At 40.0% G+C, this 21,755-nt stretch overlaps 3 protein-coding genes across 3 annotated transcripts; all 3 read left to right on the forward strand.

Moving 5' to 3' along the window:
* Positions 1-509: 509 nt before the first annotated feature.
* Positions 510-3,470, forward strand: LOC112553993 (aquaporin-2-like). The gene is made up of 5 exons (XM_025221540.1): positions 510-657; positions 1,040-1,177; positions 1,714-1,832; positions 2,401-2,618; positions 2,953-3,470. Exons 1-5 carry the CDS (start codon positions 579-581, stop codon positions 3,200-3,202), a joined length of 804 nt encoding a protein of 267 aa, XP_025077325.1. The 5' UTR covers positions 510-578; the 3' UTR covers positions 3,203-3,470.
* Positions 3,471-5,333: 1,863 nt separating this feature from the next.
* LOC112554491 (aquaporin-7-like) lies at positions 5,334-10,923 on the forward strand. The gene is made up of 7 exons (XM_025222273.1): positions 5,334-5,476; positions 5,842-6,085; positions 7,132-7,258; positions 7,656-7,793; positions 8,072-8,191; positions 8,525-8,745; positions 10,698-10,923. Exons 5-7 carry the CDS (start codon positions 8,090-8,092, stop codon positions 10,921-10,923), a joined length of 549 nt encoding a protein of 182 aa, XP_025078058.1. The 5' UTR covers positions 5,334-5,476; positions 5,842-6,085; positions 7,132-7,258; positions 7,656-7,793; positions 8,072-8,089.
* Positions 10,924-12,783: 1,860 nt separating this feature from the next.
* Positions 12,784-20,644, forward strand: LOC112553995 (aquaporin-7-like). The gene is given in 10 exon segments (XM_025221542.1): positions 12,784-13,607; positions 14,306-14,515; positions 16,384-16,510; positions 16,899-16,973; positions 16,976-17,035; positions 17,841-17,959; positions 18,482-18,702; positions 19,466-19,620; positions 19,850-19,943; positions 20,313-20,644. Coding segments are annotated over 10 exon segments (1,152 nt in total). The 5' UTR covers positions 12,784-13,520; the 3' UTR covers positions 20,317-20,644.
* The last annotated feature ends 1,111 nt before the right edge of the window (positions 20,645-21,755 follow it).

Genomic DNA, 21,755 nt, shown 5'->3' on the forward strand with positions numbered 1-21,755 from the left:
ACTGATGAATATATGTTACTACTATACGTCGGAAAGATAGATCTTGTGGTAGCCGAGGATGAAGAATAATGTACTTAAAATATTTGCTTTTTATGGCTGATGTCTCCCTCTTTCCATACAACCCACCCTTGCTGTAGGGAGACTTCTTTGCACGTGTAAATGTTAATTTAGCTTTCGCGCTTTTCTCACTGACTTGTATGACTGGTTATAGACTTAAAGCAACAATTAAAGCTTTACAGTAAAAATCAGGGACTGATTGCTTCAGAATAGTAATTTTCAATCATGTTTTTCAGTGACTCAGGGTTCTAAGCGGTTGCAGTGACCAACATGTTTACCTTCAGCCTCAGGCAGAGGCCCCTGTGCAGGGAGTTTCTAGCCGAAGTCATTGGAACGTTCATTTTGATGGTGAGTTTTTATTGTTTGTTTGGTTTTTTGTTTGTTTGTTTGTTTGCTTGTTTTTGCTGAACATTCTTTGAAAATCCAACATCTAGTCTACAAGATAATGAATACCGGTCCTCCTTCTGTCCAGGTGTTTGGCCAAGGGGCGATTGCACAACACGTTCTGAAGCCAGGGCACAATGTCCTCCGGTCCTGCTGTGACTCTCACCTGGGGCGTAGGCGTTAGCATGGGTATCTACGCTTCCGGTGGTGTGTCAGGTAGGGAAAGAAACGTTGATCATTTCTCAGACATGGCGACTGCCGAATAAAGCATAATGTTTGCCTCTATTTTCTTTTCTTTCTTTCTTTTTTTTTTTGTTTTTTTTTTTTTTTTGTTTTTTTTTTTCTTTTTGTTTTTTTTTTTTTGTTTTTTTTGCTTAAATGTTAATGTTAGGGTTTTTCTTTAGCTTATTTTGTTAGGAAAGAAATATTTTTTGCGCAATATTGTCTGTTTTTCAGATAGAAAAGAAAGTTGGATCCAGAGAGGAAAGATGATCTTTAAGTAATTAATAAATGACATCGATAAAAGATCTGTTATATGTCTTTTTAGTATTTGTGTTATTATTGTTCTTCTACAATCGTTCGTGGTTTTCTTTTTCAGGAGGGCACCTTAATCCTGCGGTGTCTGTAGCCATGGCGGTGCTTCGCCGTCTTCCTTGGACAAAAGTCCCCGTTTACATGGCCGCCCAATACATTGGAAGCTTCTGGGCCAGCTGCGTCACTTACTTCCTGTACTATGGTACTTATCGTCTTCGTAATGAATCGTCGTCAGTGAAGGGTGAACTAGATAAGAATTTTAACGAAAGGCGTGCATAAACATGCTTATTTGTCAAGCATAATGCCGGTGTCTACCTTTCTGTTTCTATGAGGTCAGAGTTGATGAGAATGAGAGTCTAATGTATGAGGCAATACACGAAATACCGGTGCTAGACAAATATTTGGCACTGACGGTTAAACCGTAATCTGTAAAACGGGCATTACCACATGTCCTCTACTGCGGTCGTTTGAAGTATTTGGATTTTGCTCGGCTAATTCTGGAAAAAAATAAGCTTCCACAACCATGGATTTTGGATAATGTTTGCACTTGTTCTCTTGTGGCGCTGTTGCTGTTGCGATCCTGATGCGGATATCTTGCTTGGAACTGCCATCCTTGGAGAGGGTGGCTCCCTAGTATTTAAAGCTGCTAGAAGGACCTGTCATCCTTAACTGATTCTGCGGGTAACAATTTAATTTAACAAGGTAAGTAAGCAATTGTGTTGTGATGCTTTTCAACAGATGCTCTGGAGAAGTTTGACGGTGGTGACAGACAGATGTTTGGGGACCATGGGACAGCAGGAATCTGGGCTACGTATCCTCAGTCCTACATTAGCGTGTGGACAGGACTTGGTGACCAGGTACCGTTTCTCTCTCCTTTTCTCACTCTTTCTTTCTTATCTTTCTGTATGTCTTTCTCGGTATAAGAAATAAATTGTCCAAACAATTAGACCTGTACATCTTGGTCCGTAGTTATGAAGCGAGAGTTCTGCTCTGGGACAACATGGGGCACTCAAGTTCAAGTGTCTTGTTTCCCAAGTAATAAAGCGGTGCCAGGCCACGCAGATGTTTTTCCCCAGGAGCTGTAGTTATAAAGCGGTGACAAAGGTGTCCCTGGGGTAAAGAAACATGAAGTAGTGGCCGCGGAGTCTGGAGACCGCTTTATAAACTAGGAAACAAGAATTTTTCTTCGAGGAAACGACTTAATCTCGCTTCATAACTAGGAGCCCGGGAGATGATATAAGTAGTTCTTCATATGTCACGCTTTTATGCGAGATGTACAGGCATGAGACTTTTTCGCTGAGAGAGAGAACGACAGAAGAAGGAGGGTTAGGGGGATGCTATACGAGTGTACACGTTGTGGAACAAGTGATTTATCAACTGTACAAGCTCTTGTTGTTGTAGCTGGTTCTGGTGTGTCATCTTCAGATCTTCAGCACCTCTCTTCTGTTGTTGTGTGTGCTGGCCATCATGGATCCCCACAACATGACACCGCACAAGGGGCTCATGCCCATTACTGTCGGCATGCTCATCACCGCCCTCGCTTTGGCCTTCGGCTACAACTGCGGCTGCGCCATGAACCCTGCCCGCGACCTGTCACCTCGCATCTTCACCGCCTTGGCGGGCTGGGGTCTGGAACCTTTCAGGTAACTAAGCAGTTGCCTTGTTGGCAATGAAAGTCATGTCTCTACAGCAAATGTACTTTAAAACTTGCAAAATTACAGTTGACTCACACTATTTCGCTGAGTGTTAAAACGATGAAACACGTAGAAAAAAAAAGGTGAAAAGCTTTTCAGAAAAGCTATCCATCCTGTGATGAGATAATTCGAGGCACGTAAATGAGGCTAAAGTTTTTGTTCGCTTTTTAAAACCTGATTTCCTTCACATGTCTCGAATAATGGAGCGAGGTCGTGCCCTGCGAACACCACCCATTACATATCTAAATTATCTAAATATCTAAGTCAGTTGATTGTGTTGCAGTCTGCGCGGATACAACTGGTTCTGGGTCAACATTGTGGGGCCTCACATTGGCGCAGTGGTGGGGGCGCTGATGTACCAAGCTTTCATCGGCTTCCACTGGCCCCACCCCGATTCTCCTGACGTACCCGTGGGACTTGATGAAGCTATGGAGCCTCTGGTAGGCGAAGTAACCGAGCAAACTGAAAACAGCCACGAAGAGTTTGAAAAGAAAAGTGAACTTCTGATTCACCGTGTCGTGACGACAGTATAAGTGTTTACAATGCTTGTGTTTAAAAGTGTTTAAAATGTGAGTAAGAGAGAGGAAGAGGAATACGAGGAGAGGAAGAAACCAAAAGAGGAAGAACGAGCAAGAAAAACTGAAAGACAAACGGGTTAATGACCGTTCACTTGCATTCATGTTCACATTATTTCCATTGTCTCATTACTAATTTTGGAAAATATGTAAAGCTTGGTTGCAAAAGACAAACTCTGAACATCATATGATATACAGTGTTGCCGTATTGTACTATCCATATGAACTTTTCAGTTGACCCTGATGTACACGAGAACGAGGCTATCAGCTGCATCTCAGTGCTTCAAACTTTCAGGATTTAAAATTTAAGCTATTTTATTCGTTTGGCACCATAATAGGGCATTGAAAATATATTTACAAGTTTTCTACTTACCGATCTCCAAGACCATTTACAATGGATGTTTCGAACCCTGCCAATAATGTCTATGTCGTTCGTGTCTGTCAGCGACTATATTCAGAGTATTTTTGAAAAGAAGTTATTTATGGTAGCCAAGGTGATCTGGAAACCAGTCGGCCACATAAAAAGAGGCAGGAAAACGGTGGGCGCTATGGCTGTCTTTTCGGCAAACCAACCATGAAAAGTGGAACGATTCGATATCTTACCTTCTCCTGCACCATTCCACACCCTGCCTTTCGTCTTCACGAGTATGCTTGCACGTGCTGTTCACAGGGCGTGTCATCATGGCCGTTTATTTCTTCTCTACACCTGCCCTGGACTCGATCTCCCACAAATCCCAGCGCCGATGGATATAACATACATGACATGCAGTGTTCTGTGTTCTGCGCCCCTTAAAAGAAATTAAATATTCAAGGAGGGTGAACACCATTTTGGAGTTGTCAATCATTTTCAGCATTGTCAGAATAGAAACAACTGCAATAACGCTTCACGAGCGCTTGCTTGTTTCTAAACTTTTATCCAATTCATGAAGGGAAATCTGTATTTCACATGCCTATATTCAATAAAATTTTCGCTCAATGTGTACTAATTCTGATTTTTAAAAAACTTTAAACTTTTTCTTGCATTTGTTAAAATACAGTTATTATTTAGTTTGCCTGTTCGTGTAAAATCTGGGCGTGGAAAGACGGAGTAGCAAAGAACATGCATGTTCTCTCCTTCCATATTTAGTGGGTTTATGAGTGGTATAAGATATCCTTAAAATCTTCGCTCATTCGCTAGACACAGGCCTTTCAATAGTTAGCTCCCTTTACGGAAGTAGTCATTTATCGTGTCGTCACAAATGTGGGTTTGTTGCCTGACCCATTAAATTGGTACATGGATATGAACCCATTCTGCGTAGAATCCAAGATGTCATTATGTCCACGCTCCCCTTCTAGTATTTCTTTTTAATTTATTTATTTATTTTTTTTGGCAATCACCGTGAGTGAATACTCTCCCCATATGAACAGGTGGGATGGAATATTCCCATCAGGGAAGGTCATGCAAGGAAAAGGTAGAAAGTAGGAACACTGACGAGGTAAGTCAAATTCTGGGAGAGTTTCTCAAAGTGCTGTTGCCTCACATGACCTGTTCGTGCAGCTCCATCGTGACTGCATTTCTGATAAGCTGACCTTCATTGTTCCAGCAAATAGTCACCGACACGTCCACGACATGATCATTTACAAAGCCATACAGACTCTGTTTACAAACAGGCAGCGTGATGCTGATCAGCCGAGGTTTGCATGTGGCAGGTGAGGGAAAAGCATGAGATTCTATGTGACACGTGATCAGTCATGGCGCTCCTGTTTTCGATCACGTGTTTTTCAAACTTGATTACACCAAGTGCAGTCTTTAGACGCGATGGCGCAGATGACAAGACCGTGTCCATCAAGAGCTGATAGTGCAGTGGGCGTCGCCATTGTGTAACTGCGCAAGTCTGGCGGAAACGACCCAGCGACTCGGCGAGCCTTCAACAAGACATTGACGTCTGCTCGTGGATGAGGTTGGCTGCAGTTACAGTTATTTTCCTAGGAAGCATTGTTGCCTTCCAACTGACAAAGCCTACCTCACTCGACTTCGTCTACGAACTCTTTTACAGCTTCGTCCCAAAGTTGTCTCTCGACAAAGCCTCTCTGCCTTTCTTCTGGGCTGGTGGCCTTTGCGACATTGGATCTTCTGCTCGTGAAGTTGGTGCGTTGCCTTGGCTACAGAATAGTTACTGACCTCGGAGCTTGCTGTTTCATAGACGGGCTATCCTGCTATTGGTTCAGCCATGTTGATTCTACCTTTCGACTGTAAGATCAAAGTTAATTAACATTAGTGTTTGCGGTCATTCCAGAAAATAGTTGTTCAAATTCATCTATTTTCATACAGATATACACTTTTCTTTCTATCTCTGTATAAATGTACTTCTAAGCCTGAAAATACATAAGCAAGACACGTAATGTGTTTGAATACTTTACATAATCTATAATAATACAGTGTATATAACTATAAACAATAAGTATGCGTTTTACATATTTATAATTATGAAAAATATACATATTTAATTGTGTGTATACTCGCACAAAAATACGTGTCGGTTATAATTATTGTCTCGGAAATTGCTTTTAAAACGTTCTTGTCTTTTACATATATATGTGTGTGTGTTTGTTTACAGCGTTGTAGCACACCGGCCCCTTGCTATCAACTGAAGTCGCCATGCAATCCTTGGTCGATGTCTGTTAACACAATAACGGTCAATATTACGCAAAACTTTCCCCGGGTGCATTAAAGCTTGGTGTCAGTCTTGCCGTAAACCAATGTCAGGGTATATTATGGAACTTCTAAGATCATTCAACCTTCGTCGGCGCCCTCTTCTGAGAGAGTTTCTGGCAGAGATGTTTGGAACTTTCATCTTAATGGTACGAAATTGTTTATCTTTCTCTCTGCCCCCACCTCTCGTTAAAGTTTCATTCTTCATCTCCTAATCTCTTTTTTTTTCTTTCTTTCTCAACAGACACAAAAAATGCACATGCACACCTATATGATATGGTTTATTCCCTGTGTTTGCGAAGGATTACATTCAATTAAGCCCTTTTGTTATTTTCTTTATTTCATTTCATTATCTCATAATTAAACATTGATTCTTTATGCGGAAAAAGAAAGTAGCACGGTTTAAATTTTTTTTTTTTTAATGACGCGAAAGCACCTGCTGCCTTTCACATATTCGTAAGGTGTTCTAAAAAAAGATAACAGACGAGAAAAACAACGGTTATCACTTGCCGGTTACGAAGCTGAACTGTGCTTGTTGACTGCGTGATGCAAGACCACTTGGAAGCATCCTTGACCTCAATGATAGCTCACAAAACAGATACCTTACCTTGCCATATTCATGTTTCACCCCAAGTACAGCTACCCTAATTTGTGGACAAAATAATTAAATTGCTAGGGATGTTCAAGGTTACTAAGAAAAATAAAACACCATTGAAGCTATTTGAGATAAGTCAGACTTTTGAAGATAAAGAAATAATGTACTTCATTACATGACTGACATGAGCGTGTAGTAATACCGTTTCTTAAAAACTTGAATAAACCCTTTAATATAATTTCTTTAGCAGCATTACAACACTTAAAACTCGTTAAGAGGATTGTGTTAGTTTGATTGGAAGCTGATTAGTATTTCTGAGCACAGTTCCTTTCTTGTCAAATGGAGTCAGGTTTTCTTCGCGAAAGTGTACAAACCATTCGTCCTCAGATGTGTTTTGGACATAACTGGAAGTAAACGGTCCGTTCAAAAGTTGAAGCGGAAATGATTCAGATCATCAAAACCTATTATCTCAGTCCAACTTTTACATTCACGGCCTTTTCCGTTTAGATCATCAGGGTTACTGTGGTCTATGATTTATTGCTTCCTTCAGACACCATTCACATGAACTAGACGCCGAGTTTTTAATAAATTCTTTTCCAGATATTCGGAATCGCATCCTGTGCGCAGTCGACCCTCAGTGGCAAGACGCAAGGGTCACCGATGACTGCCAGCATCAGCTGGGGCTTAGCCGCCGCTATAGGTGTCTCCTCGTCTGTTGGAATCACTGGTCGGTCCATTTTATTATTTTTTTTCCTTGTCTCCTTCTTACTGCATTCCCCCCACCACACACAAACACTTTTTTCCCTTTTATTTCTATTTTTCGAATAATCTCACCCGTTAAAAATAAATATCTTGACACGTAAGGAATTATAATCTGGTGCAGAATAAAAACTACATCATAAACCATTTGAAAAAAAGACTTTCCTGTAAGTTTCAGTTAAGTCAATGTAAAATTATCTCCTTCACTTTGAATGCATCACATGAAATCAACCTTCACAAATATTTTTTTTTCCTCTTCCTCTTCTTCTAGATGTCGTCGAAATAACACAGTACGATCATCTGTCTTGTTTTGTTTAAAGGTAGTTGTGTTAACTCAATATTTAAATAATGTCTATTGGTTTTAGGTGGCCACATTAACCCGGCAGTAACATTTGCCAACGCAGTCATTGGTCGCCTCCCGTGGGTGAAAGTTCCTGTCTACATGTGCGCTCAGTACCTGGGCAGTTTTATCGCTTCCGTTATCTGTTTCTTCGTCTACTTAGGTATGATTCAAATTCACTTCCATTGATTATTTCTTCATTAAAAACTCAGCGAAGTTTATAGAAAGTTTAACTTATCCACAACATCTCTTTATAGTTTGTACATAGGTGCACTAACATTAGTCAAAAACCGGAAGTCATGTCTGCACTAAAAACCAATGTAGTCATATTCGTTATATTGTCATATCCTTCTGTTTATTGTGAACAGAATAAACAGGACAAAGCATATAAGTAAAATAAAACTGTCTTTATTGACGTTCGTTGGCATTTGTTTTAAACAGAGGCATTAAATCACTTTGATGGCGGCGTTCCGCCAAGTGACCGGAGACCTGGCCACGGCAAACATTTGGGCAACGTATCCCCAGACCTATGTCTCGGTGTGGACAGGCCTTGGTGACCAGGTATGCTTTTTGCACACCATCCCTGAAAAGCCATTTCTTCTGAATTTTTACCAGCCTGGGACACTTTGCTTTATGATCTAGCATAGCTCGTTTCGGTAGCACTGTGTAGTAAGTAGGAGGCGCAATGTGTAGTATGCATGAAGTAGCACTGTTGATAAGAAAATAATTTTTTGTAATAATTACTAAACATTACTGGTGTAACACAGCACATAGTAATAAGAATACAGTTTTGTGTAATAAGAAAACAGTTTTACGTAGTAATAAGGAAATAGAAGTGTTTATCAAGAAGTTACACTACAACGATGCAGAAACTGAAAATCTGTTGTGGGTCAGATCCTTGGCACGTCCTTACTGATGATGTGCGCAATGGCCCTGTCAGATGGCCGCCAAAGGGGCAACAAAGCGGCGCAACTCAACCCGCAAGTCTTGACCGGCCTGGTGGTAGTCCTCGGTTTCGCCTTCAGCCTCAACTGCGGCTGCGCCTTGAACCCGGCCCGCGACCTTGCTCCGCGCTTCTTCACGGCCATCGCCGGCTGGGGCCTGGAGCCGTTCAGGTGAGGTGCTCCGTGATGGGGTCCTGCAGGTAGCATGCGACCTTATTACGTCACGTGTCTGCCTCTCGTAGTCACGTACTAAATCTCGCGAGATAAGATGATGAATCTGGTGGGTGGGATCTCGTGTCCTGGGAACCGGGTCGCGCAAACGTCACGTGACAATTTCTTCACCGATAGCCAGCGGACGACGATAAGCCCACCCTGACAAAGAGATAATGCTGGGGTTTGAGGTGGGGTAGGAGAGGACCCGAATCGACTCTTTGCGATTTTTCTTTTTTCTTCGGCTTGTTTATTCGAAGACTTATCGATAATGGGTCCGGTTACAACTAGCTCTGACTAACAAACCTTCCATTCTCGATATACCAGTTGATCGATATCTTCATTCACAGAAGGAGGTCAGACCCACGAGACTAATCTTAATGATGTCATTTGTGACCTCATGGGTCTGACCTCTGCAGTCAGATGATAACAAAGTTATTATAGAGATTAGAAGCCGACACTTGATCTCTTGCTTACCTTGCAACGATTAACAAAGATTGTAGTATGAAGTAAGAAGAATACTTTTCACATTTATAAATGGTGTAAGAAGAATTTATTACATCATTCATTACGACGGGGAAAGTTTCTTAGGAATGAAATAAATGTCAAATTTTTAACGTTATGAAAAATATATCATAAGCAAAAATCCATGCATTACGATTCAAGATAAAACAGTTACTATTCAGACTATTGTAATTATTTGTATGGTATTAGGCAGGGCATTTTTTTTTTCGCCAGCATGTTAATGTTTTACATTCCTTTTTAAGAGACGCGTACGTATTAATAATTAATATTGATAAATAGAAAGGTAAACTATTATTTCAAACATTTGTATATTTTTTCCTAAAAGCTTTGTAGAATAAAAAAATAAGCATTATCATAAATAACTATAGGATTGGAAGAACAAATTTCAGATTACATAGAAAAAGGACTGCGATATTAACTACAAACAAAAAAAAAAAAAAAAAAATGAAACGAATAATACAATTTACAGTTTAGATAATGTTGGTGATGTGTATCATTTTCATATGAGAATTTTCCCACCAAGCCGAAGTTTAATGACACTCAAATTCTACTAGAAAATCACAAATTCAAACAAGTTTAAGCAATTTCTTAGCATATCTTTTTTTTAAAAAAAAAAAACAACAACAAAAAACCATACGTTAAAATGTACGTTACAAACTCACAAACAGGGAAGCAACAAGTAAGGCGTAAGTTTATTGCAATGTTTATTTCCCTTCTACCGATTGCCGGGATGTTGCTCTATAGATATATATTTTTCGAGTTCTCTAAACTGTCATTATATTCTTCAATTTGCAAACTTAATTACCTCATGTGGAGTATAATAAGGTTACCTTTGCGATTTTCTTTCTTCTTCAGTTTATGATGATGTCCTCAGGAATTTATCTCGACAGTGAGGTTATTCGGTCAGGTCTTGTAAACACTTTGTGGTGTGTTCGGCCCAGTAAGTTTATTTTTAATCTGCACTTTGATAGACCTTTACGCAATGAGCCCTGGATGCATTCACACGAGAAAAGCCTTCGTAAACTCGGTGACATTAAGTGGGGTTAATTTTTGTCAGGCCGTGTGATTACATGTTTCCACTCGTGACATGCCGAAATCTTTTGATCATTTAGAGTGCATAGTTTGCCCTGTGCTCCTCGAGGAGTAACAAGGGCTAAACTGATCGCCTTCCCACTCCTTTCCGAGGGTGTGCTTGTCATGGGGTGGAAGTCACAGCTCGTAATTAACACATTCAGCTCATGCCAGCAGCGCACTATGTACAGCAGGGGTGGGCATCCGGCCCGTGATCTGCCCCTGGCAAAGCAACTCCAAATTCAGTAACTCTAACATTTTTTTCATAGCAGCATAATTTTAATTGTAATTTTAGGGTAACCTTCGTTGCTGGACAGTTTCAGGAACTACATGTGGTTCTGGGTGCCGGTGGTGGGTCCTCACGTGGGTGCCATAGTGGGAGCTGTTGTATATGAGGTGGCTGTGGGCTTACACTGGCCCACTGATGACGAATTACAAAAAGACTCACCCGACGGGAAAGGCCCGAAATCTGAGGGAATCATGAACGAAGCGCTGGGTACGTTGTATCCTCTTGTATTTTTCTCTTTCATCTTCTCCTACTGATATTACTATTCCTCTCACTGTTCCCTACACAACTGAGTTAACATTAGAAATCATTTATATTCAGGTATCTTACATATTATTGCTTATCTTTATAAGCTCTGAGCTATTAGAAACTTAGTACATCAAATAGTAACAATAATTTAGTAAAAACCTTAACTTACAAACCTATAGAAACTACTTTATTTTCAGGTTGTAATGTGACGCATTGGTTTAAGTTGAAATAACATAGAAAGATAAACAGATAGAAAAGAGAGATATGGGGGTAGTATGCTGATGTGTAGCAGTATGCAGATCAGACTATCGATTCAAAAATTCTTCCTACTATTGACAAAACAAAACAGCAATTCTGTTATTTCCTTGAACTCCTTAAACTTCCACTCGTCTGCTGTAGTGACAAATGCTTCAAATGCTGCAGGATACATGGCTTCATTTATACTTACAGACATGCAGGACATATCGACATCTCAGTGACTGCGAGAGGAATCACACTGTCAGCTCATATGTGACCGAAGACAACTGTAGGAGAGGACACCAGTGACTGTGTAAAATTCCTGTGGTACCCCGAAAAATCAACTGAATGCTCCATTTCAGACTTTGTAGTCCCACATTTCAACTTCCTCAAATGTGTGCCGACAGAGTGTGACATTCTATCGTGACTGCATTCAAAGTGATGACATTGGTGGCAGCATTGACATGTGAAGTATATTTGCATCCTTGACAAAGACTTCTGTGGAAGGGTTTTGTGACCCCTGTTACCGGTAATAGTTCGTTAAAAATGTCGAAGACTGTTTCCCGCTTCTATGCTTCGCCTTGTAAGCTCATTCTCAGGTTGGCAAGAGCGTCAAGTTCTTGTGATAACTTTTAGTGGAAATATTCTGATGGAATACTTGTTCAAATTTCTGGTGAAAAGTGTACAGCTAGAACCAAGAAGTATATGCATTGGTGGCCAAAACTTATGGTTGTTAGTTTGTCTTCCCACTACATTTGGAGTATGTGCTTGTTGTCGTGGGCTGGATGCCGTTGTTTACTATTATTGTTGTGTTCTATTATACTGCCAAACCTACTCTGGTCTCAGGAAATAAGCATGCAGCAATATCACAAATGCATGCAAAAGTCATGATGTACGAAAGATTAAACTGACAGTAGTGCCAAAACAAAGGGGGGGGGGTTGCTATGAAAAAAATTCCCTCACCCAGGTGCAGTGGACGTTAAATCATCTCAATAATTAATTAATGGAGATCCCTTGATCTGTTCTTTAGCCAGAAATGTAGTGAATTTGAAACTTTTACTGAATAATACCAAAATCAACAACACTCAAGGCAATAAATTATGTTTAGTTGATGCATACACACAGGCAAGCTTTTTTTGTGGACTCATAGGGAACCTTTTGAATGTAACATAAAAATAATCTACAGTGGTTGCTCTTTAAGAATATTCTGTATTTCATACCTAGGATTGTAATGACTAACATGGAAGGCGGCTTTATCTATGCTATATGACCAAAGCAATGTAGCTGCAGCAATACCTATATATTTCATTGTGTTAATCTTTTTTGGGGGTTATATTCTTATCCCTATTCGTAAGATCATAAAACTGAACATTCTATACTTTATTTAACATAGGTATATTGTTCTTCAAACATTTTATACCTAGAAGTTACAAAGTTCAGCCCATCTTTTGCATTAATACTGTAAGCTACCAAATGCATTTGATGATCACTGCCTTTTATAAACCATAAATGCAATAAAAAGTCACAGTAACTTTTATAAAGGTCCTAGGGTATTGCACTATATTGTATCAATTATGTATGTACAACCAAAAACTTCGGTGAAAAGCCTTCAGATCATCTGATCTACATTATATTTAATCACTTTCCTTTGTACTATATTGGAAAACGGCTGGTTCCTTGTCTTACCGATGAGGTGTTCGATCTCACCCGCTGTACCCTGAAACCCATACCTGTCTCTGAGGTGAGAGGTGGATTGAATGTGTGGTCTGATTGATTTTGTGTTCGCTATTAAGGTAGAAAATAAGACTACAGCTGTAGTGACAGTAAGCTTCTTTAGGAAGCCTTCATGACAGGAAATATCTTGCTTGGTCTCTTCTACAGAACGGGCCACTATTACAGGAAGCGAGCTTCTTTTAAGTGGTCCATACTGTATAAGCTTGTACTTGTGGTTCCTATCCTAGTATGCAGTATCATATGTGAACTGCTAATTCTGAATTTTATTATTTTTAAAAAGTTATCTCGGGTCCCACGTCAGATTTCTGCGTGTTTTATCTCAGAACTACACCACATTCAAGACAAGGTACATTTTTCCTGTGGATTTGGAAGCTGGGGAATGATAGCTGTTTAGAAGTCAGTGTGTGTGTGTAGCAACCTGACTGTAAGACGCTCCTATCACCTACTCGACGATTGGAATCTGACGGTGGAGACTATCTGTTCTTATCTACAAAGGCTGTTTAACAGAATTTGAAACATTTTCAAATTAACGCTGAATCTGAATATATACTGTCCGCATTCTTCATCCGGCGAGCGACCCAACCCCAGCCTCGGTGTCTCGCAGCAAGCTGGTGTACACAGCAAGAACGGGTTGATGCTGAGGCTTCCCCAAGTTTCCCGAAGCTTTGCAGAGGAATTTGATAGAAACCACATCATCTCCTCTTGGAAGCTGCAATTACTTGTAAGGGAAATGATTAATTACTCAGTCACGTAAAATCTTGCTTAGTTGATACAGGATGGTTTGTTTCTGTGTGTAGGAAATGATGGAATGTGTTTTGGATGTATAGCGTGTTTGTCAGTTGTAAGAAAATGTGTAGACTATTATTCACTGCGATAATGTACATTTGCGGGAGTGTTAGTTGGACCTGTTTTTTTTTTTTCTTCTGAAGAACACATCTGTATTAGTACTCACTGATCGTTTAGAGCCGAAGTTAAAATTTTGATGGAATTTACAGTAGGAAAATTAGAAAACAATGTACATCTTATGTCCCTGAGGGTGAAAACTTGATAACTTCTAGTTATTTTTCTCCCGGATATCTGCTGGCGCGACGGTTGGTCCTTGTCACCAATACAATAAAGATTGGTTGTCCTGGGTTCAGATTGTGAACATTAGATTGTGTTTTCTTTTTTGTTATTTAATGACTCATTCCGCGAGACTTAAAACCTCTATAACGGTTACGAATAATAATTAAAAAAGCGGTTGACTGATAAAGCGTGTTTCAGACAGCGCCCAGTGGTGTGCAGGTGTAGGACTGTGTGGGCTGGAAGTGCATGCGTGCAAGCCAGGTGCTTTCTCGGGTGAACTGATGCTGAAAATAATATGAGAAGTTAGTGACCGCAGTTTCGGTGGAGGTGAAAGAGTCACTTTGTCAACTTTAGATCATTGGGAACTGCCATGGCGGTACACCTGCTGCTGTGACATCCTGTGAGCGGACGCCAGGCGGCAGAAACCTTTGCAGCTTCGCTACGCGACAGGTGAACCGAGTCCAGGGTCCAGGTGAAGATGAAACTGCTTTACTCTTGCAACCTCCACACCCATCCTCTGCTGAGAGAGTTCCTGGCAGAACTTCTGGGGACTTTCTGCTGATGGTAACAAACGACACATGTGTCTGTGCCAATCTGTCTGAATCTCATTTATTTTTATTTTCATCTCCGATAATATTTTGCTAAAAATTAAAATGCTGGCATTGCCACCCGATTTGAGATGGTTGCTGACTCATCGAATTCAGGTCGCGTGTTCACTCACTCACCCACAAGACTCCGATTAAACACTTATGTAGTTAATTTTTATTATGTCTTCATCATGTCTTCATCAACCTTACATATGTGAAAGCTCTATTCCTGGTTGGTTTGTCGACTGTACCGCCTCTTGTCTCAAACATGATTACTCTCTCATTTTCTCTGTTGCTCACATTACCAGTCGCTCGTTTATCATGTTCACAGATCTGCTTTCATATATAGATGCAGCTGGACTTTTATAACTTCATTTAATTTACAGTTTTACTTTAAAAAAGACAGTTTTTATTCCATGTATTCGTGGTTCTATTTTTCCATTTTTCGCTTTTTGGGCTCAAAAACATTTATTAATCGTCAGCCGAAGAAACGTTTTAACAAAACATTTAATGTGCCACAAAAAGTGCACACTTAATAATAAATACTCTAGCCGGAACTAGCGAAAGAAAACTTTGCTTTTTCTTCCTTTAGTGTTTGTAGTTAAGATGCCTAACAACAGTGGTAATATAATTTGGTATTTGATCGATATGGTTTTTGTTTTGTAATATTATCATAATCATCATAATCTTGGAATACGTACCTGCGATGCTTGTAACTAGGACTTCTTTTCATCTTTTTTCTTCCTTCATTCCTTTATTTACTTTCGCTGCTGTTGTCTCCAGAAGAAACTCGTTAACCGAGAGTTGGCGAAACTGCAGAAATGCAGTGACCCCGCCAGACTAACTGTCTGTAGTGACAGAAAACTTAGTACTTGCAAACGGCGGGATAACAAGCCAAAACCTGGCTGCATTTTTAAAATATATGGTTAATTAATCTTACCAGGCATGTGACCGCAGAACTGTTGCAGATGGCGGTTGTATGTGGACGAATTTCTGGAAAGCGGTTCAGTAGTAAATGCTAAAGTAGTCTTGTGCCATGCTGGATATGAAACCGAAATGGTCTCTTTCTGACAAACAAACAAGTCTCTAACCTTATCTCCAGAAGAAAACCCCACGATACAGCATGCTGTAAGCTTTCAAAGAGGTCCAAATGTCCATTTATGTGATTCTTATTAGTATATTTTAGCCGGCCCTTGCGTCTCTGTCGCGTAAACAAATTAAGTTAATAAGCATTTCTTATCATTGCTTTTTGACTTGTTCCGTTGTCATTTGCATTGACCTTTGAAATTTCGTTTATAAACTCTTTTTTAAATGGCGGCAGATGGTAAAAGTGGCAAGTAAAGATCTCGTACACAGACACCAACAATTAACTTCTGACAGTCCGAGCCATTGAGTACTGTCCAGATACTTACTTCTCCACACTTATTTTCACAGAACAATGTCTTCCTTTACATGTTAGAAGGGTGATAGTCGCCTCTCAATACCTGGGGCAACTGGTCACCGAAGTCAATTTGAAAATGTTATAAATTTCTCAAACGGTACTCTGAGATGAGATTGGTCTTTGAAAGTCTGTGAACTCCGAACTTAACTTTATTCATTCTTACTCTGACATGTCACTATTTTGTTTTACATGTCACTAACTGTATGATAATACACTACTCCCCAGAGTATTCTGTCCATTTTCTTACTGTCACTGTGACTATGTATGAGCGTGAGAGAGAAAGAGCGTGCCTGTGTGTTTTGTGCGACTTACGGCGAGCTGCATTGCTTTTAACAATAAAGGAGGTGATGATGATGATCATTGATTGATTGATTGATTGATGATTATGATGATGTTTATTCCAGGTTATTGGCATTGGCGTCATTGCACAGGCAACTCTCAGTGAGTTCACGTTTGGCTCTGACATGTCCATTTTCTTGGGCTGGGGGCTGGCCGTCGCCATTGGAATTTCCTCTTGCGTTGGAGTCACAGGTCTGCTCGCTTTTCAAAAAGTTTAAAAAAAAAACAAAAAAAAAAAACAAAAAAAAAAATAAAAAAAAAAAAAAAGAAAGAAAAGAAAAAACTATACCCCGATATACATTTTGTTTTTTAAAAAAAAAAATCTCAAGTCTATGCACTAAGTTCGTGTCTTTTTCCAGTTGCCGACATTGAGCCTCGTGACAAAGGACAAATTATAGCTTTTCATAGCGAAACATCTCTCTAATCATAAAAATGTTGTTTATTCATTTCTTTTACTTTCTGTTGATCTCGACCATCTACCTGTGTGACTATGCCCTGCCTTTTCAAGTGATCTTTGCCATCTTCCCGTAAGATCTTGGTCTGGAGTGTTCAACTATGTGAAACTCTTGGTTTTCATCAGGTGGTCACATTAACCCAGCAGTGACAGTGACCATGGCGGTCCTCGGACGATTTTCGTGGGCCAAAGTTCCAGTCTACATGGCGCTCAGTATTTGGGCAGTTTCCTCGCCTCTGTCTTCTGTTATCTTGTTTATAAGGGTAAGCTATGATTTTATCACGTGTTAAAGAAGGTTCCTCAAAATTTTCTTAGCATCCACACTTATAATCCTCAAATTTGACAGGGATATTCCTTTCCTGTCGTGGACTGTGTCTGTTTGTGTACGTTGCCTCTAAGCGTGTTTATTTTTCATTATTTTTTCAGTTATAATATGTTTACCGGTGGCTCCAAATAAAAAAATGCTACGCAGAAGAAATGTTGACTATGTAAATTAAATGTATACTATGTTGTAATTTGAGGGTGAAAAAGAGAGCAAATGACATGGGGAGGGGGCGAGCGACACACTCGGCAGCTGGCACTACCGTTGTTTTTATCTTCACTCCCATTGCCAAACATCAGCTGTCCACCTGCCGAATTAAGAAGGGGGCATTATGAATACGAGCGTTTCATTGTTTCGCTATACTAGTGATGTACATGAATAAACTCGACTATAGCGATAGATCAAATGTCGGCAAAAAAAAAAAAATCACAGTTGGATGAGTTACTGGCAAAAAGAAGGATACTCAACTCAGTGTCTGTAAACAAGCAGCAGTATTGGAGAGAAAGCTTGGTGACCATCTGATACTTTTTTTGGCAGATGATCTGCAAAGGGAATAAGATTCAGTCTACCCATCTCTCTCTCTCTCTATGACTCGCTCTTTGTCTCAAATTATTGTGCAACCTTTTGCCCTTGTCGCCCCAATGCCTTGTACCATCCGTGTCTTGCTCAATGAAAGAAGCCACAAGAATCTTAATTTTAAGCACCTGCAGGTGGGGAAATAGTTTTTTTTTTTCATCTACCTGCAGACGCCTTAGATAACTACGACGGAGGTGTTCGCCAGGTGGATGGAAGCAAAGCCACAGCGGGCATTTGGGCAACATATCCAAAGGAATACGTTTCCGTGTGGACAGGTTTCGGCGACCAGGTACACATTCTGTACTCTTCTCCCCCTCCCCACAAATTCAAACGATTTTTTTTTCTAATGTGCAAGTTCACTTTATCCTCAGATTTCTCGATTATCATTTTGGTTGATGCGAGTGGAAACCAGAAATAAACATTTTCGAGTAAACATGTGCAACGAGATTGATGTCGTGATGCTTTTGATGGAAAGACTTGATGAGCCTGAATCTCAAGGGAGCGTTACGCATTTCAAACAAAAGTTTTAGACAAAGTTTGAGTAAGTGAAGGACTAATTTGCAAGCAAGATCTTATATAAGAGGTCAGCTAGTACTTTGAAAACATGTCATCAACCGAGTGCCCTGCAGCAAAGCTGCTGGTGAATATCAGCTGCATTTAGCTGTAAATTTTTAATATTTAACCTTGTGACATGTTGGTTCATTGGTCTGTTTTGCGGAGTGCGTTGGTACAGTCACCGAGCACTCTTGTACACTTTAGTACACTCTCTTCTGCCCTCATTGCATACGCTTGCATCCTGTCTTGCCTGCAGATCCTAGCCACCGCCCTGTTGATGGTGGGAGTCATGGCGCTGACAGACATCCGCCATTCCAACGGCAAGAACTCTCATCTCGTCCCATTCTTTGCCGGCGGTCTCGTCGCTGCCCTCTGCATGGCCTTCGGCCTTAACTGCGGCTGCCCTTTGAACCCGGCCCGTGACCTTGCGCCCCGCATTTTCACGAGTATCGCCGGCTGGGGGATAAAGCCGTTCAGGTGAGAGGTTACATGCTTTTTGTGCGTGATGATTCGTCTAGGATACCTTTGCTGCTGTTTGTTTTTGGTACGTGGTGATTCTTTCAGGTACAGCGACATATATTTTGAACACGCCGTACTTGACTGGATGATGCGAATGACTGTGTATACCTTAATTATTACTTGATTGAATGTCCAGGTAAGGCTATATGCATATACTTTGTGTGACGTCACTGTATGGGTGTTTAAGTCAATCGAAGCACAGACCCTGATTTATGTCACTGGGTGTTCATAAAAGACAAACATACCCAGAAAGAACTTTAATTGAAAGAAGTACCCGTTCTCCGTCAGACGGAATGTTTCGGTGATACGGCTAATATAGTTTGGTATGGGAAAAGATCGACGCGCTTATAGTCGCCGATACCCGTTCTCTATGTTGCAGAACGTTTTATTATTAAAAGATACCCGTCCTGCACAAGTACATGTCAGGAAGTTTATATAGTTCATACATCTACACATTTTCCCCTTGTTCTCCGTTCTGCTTGTACACATTTCTTCGTGTCAATTTTTCTGCTTGTAAAACATTTTTCTTTCGTGTAAACCTGTCCATTCTGCTGTAGTACACCGATTTTATTGTTCTTGTGCGTCGATCTTTTTCTCTGATTCATATCATTTTATTTTATTTCCTGTGCTCTTTTATTTGGCATCTTTCTTCGAGTGCACATTTTAGTTCTTGAACATAATTTCTCTATTAAACCTATTTTCCGTCTTGTATGCTATATAGTTTCAGGAATTACTCTTGGTTCTGGGTGCCGGTGGTTGCACCTCACGTGGGCGCCATTTTGGGAGCGTTCATCTACCAGTACGCTGTAGGCTTACACTGGCCTCCTGACAATGTCGACTCGCCACTAAAATTAAGTGAAACAAACATTAACCCAGGTAAACTATTTCCATATTTTATTTATTTGTCTATTTATTTCACTTTCTGGCAGGTGCATACGTTTGTTCTTACGTGTGTGCGTGCGTCACTACATGTACGTATTTGTGCGTTTAGCGAGAGAGAAATACAGACATAATGAGATAACAAATATTTCTTTACGATGGCTGGTTGGATAAGAAGAGCCAATTTTTTGACAAAGGAAAAGTATACCCTGTCGACTGGTTCCAGCGTTTGTCTGTGGATGCAAGGACAGCTACTTACGCTGGCAAAGAAAGTGCGCAGTAGTCTCCCTCTTCATTTTCGTCGTGTTGGCACTTCGCAAGTTGTTTCGCTTTGTCACCGTATATAAATATTTAAAAATAAGGAAAAAATATTCAGTGATTTATTGTTTTTCTTTCTGAGAGAATAATTGGAGAGGTGCGTTTTTCTTAAACTATGTTTATGAGTATTTTTTATTTTTCAGTTCTAGCGTTATCATGGTAGTCTGTGTACGTGTTTGTGTGCGCGCGCTTAGAGTCCACTATACATGTATATTCAATAGAACGTATGCAAGAGAAATAAGTGGTCGTTGTAAAAAGTTGACAGCTTGTGAAATTCTGTGCTTTTGCACTGTCTTTAGTTCTGTCTTATCTGCTGATCAGTGGATGCCGATGACTGCATGGATGTGTGCATTTGTTGATTGCTTTTGCAGATAATTCTTTACAAGCGGGCAATAACAGCCAGCAAGTGGTGCCAGCTGCAACCGCTGAACAGAGTTCCTCTGCAGATTGAATGTGACTACGTGTTTCCTCTGAATGTTGGAACGGGATGAGCAGTCGAATCAAGGGGTTGAACTTTGGGACGCCAGTGTAAACCTCTGGCGCCAGAAGAGAACTGCATAAAACTTGCACAAACCCTGAATTCATTCACAAGTTTGTTTCAAAAATGACGATCAGTTACCTAACAAAATAGGATTCCTGGTGCAATTTGTGTGTCGAATATATGCTGTATGATATTCCACGCTGATATTAAATTTAGGATCTAGTTTGTTTTTGTTGTTGTTTCTTTTTGTGTGTGTTTTTGTTTGTTTGTTTTTTTTGTTTTGTTGTTTTTGCATTTTAGCAGTTATTTCTCGTATATCAACTGACTTAGTAGTAACTTGCTTTTGGTTACAATTTATCATCATTGTAAAGTTATCTTGCTTGAGAAATGTTTCGCTATCAGTTCCTAATTTTGTTTTCTTTTACATAGAACAACACACAGATTTTGTTTAATTGCAATTTTCCAAAGTATATGTTAATACAGCCAAAATCCACATCCACTATGTTTGATTAATTATTATGTGTATAAATTTAATTTAGGATTAGGAATGTTATTGTTTTGTCAGCACTTCTGGTCATATGCCATAATTTTTTGTTAAAGAAGAAATCTCCCCAGTTGTGCCATTTTTAAGCCCACAGATCATATCGGGAAGCTCATTGCAAATACATTGTAATTATGATATGTTTCTCAGTTTTAACCATCATAAATTAATATACAGTATATTTGTAAAGCTTACTTCGCTGATGTTTGTTGCTGTATATTTGTGTATGCATGTGTGGACTGTGCGCGTTTGTGTGTGTGGGCGCGCATGTTTAAGGGTTTACAGTTTGTTGGATTTTTTTTCAGGATTTGTCGAAGTAGAGTAGTTTTTTTTTTAAATTATTATTTCGTTACATTTATCGCCCTCATATCCATTAACGGTCGATGCGGTGTCATTTGTTTTACTTTCCTGAAGGCAATTTTTTTTTAACCTGTTGTTTTTCAGGGGCCATAGAGAGCAATTCGTTCTCCCGCGTAAAATCAAGTAAAAGCACCTTGTTTTCGTAATCACGATGCGATGCCTAGACCGCACGATGACTTCATGTTTCTTTCCCACATCTTTCCAAGTACGGCGCTCCAGTGGAGCAAAATATAATCTGCGGGGTCTGGACATCTCTTTATAACTTTGGAAACAGTTGCACCAGGATAACGATTTGCTCTCGCTCAATCACCACGGTCCCAGGATGCAAGCTAGATACATACATCGAACAGTATTATGTACTGTATCATTTTCATTATGTATTATGTTCATCTCATTTGTAAAAAGAAAATATATTAGTCTGCTGTCGTTCCT

The sequence above is a fragment of the Pomacea canaliculata genome, linkage group LG13, assembly GCF_003073045.1.
Source record: "Pomacea canaliculata isolate SZHN2017 linkage group LG13, ASM307304v1, whole genome shotgun sequence".
In the NCBI taxonomy this organism is placed as follows: Eukaryota; Metazoa; Mollusca; class Gastropoda; order Architaenioglossa; family Ampullariidae; genus Pomacea; species Pomacea canaliculata.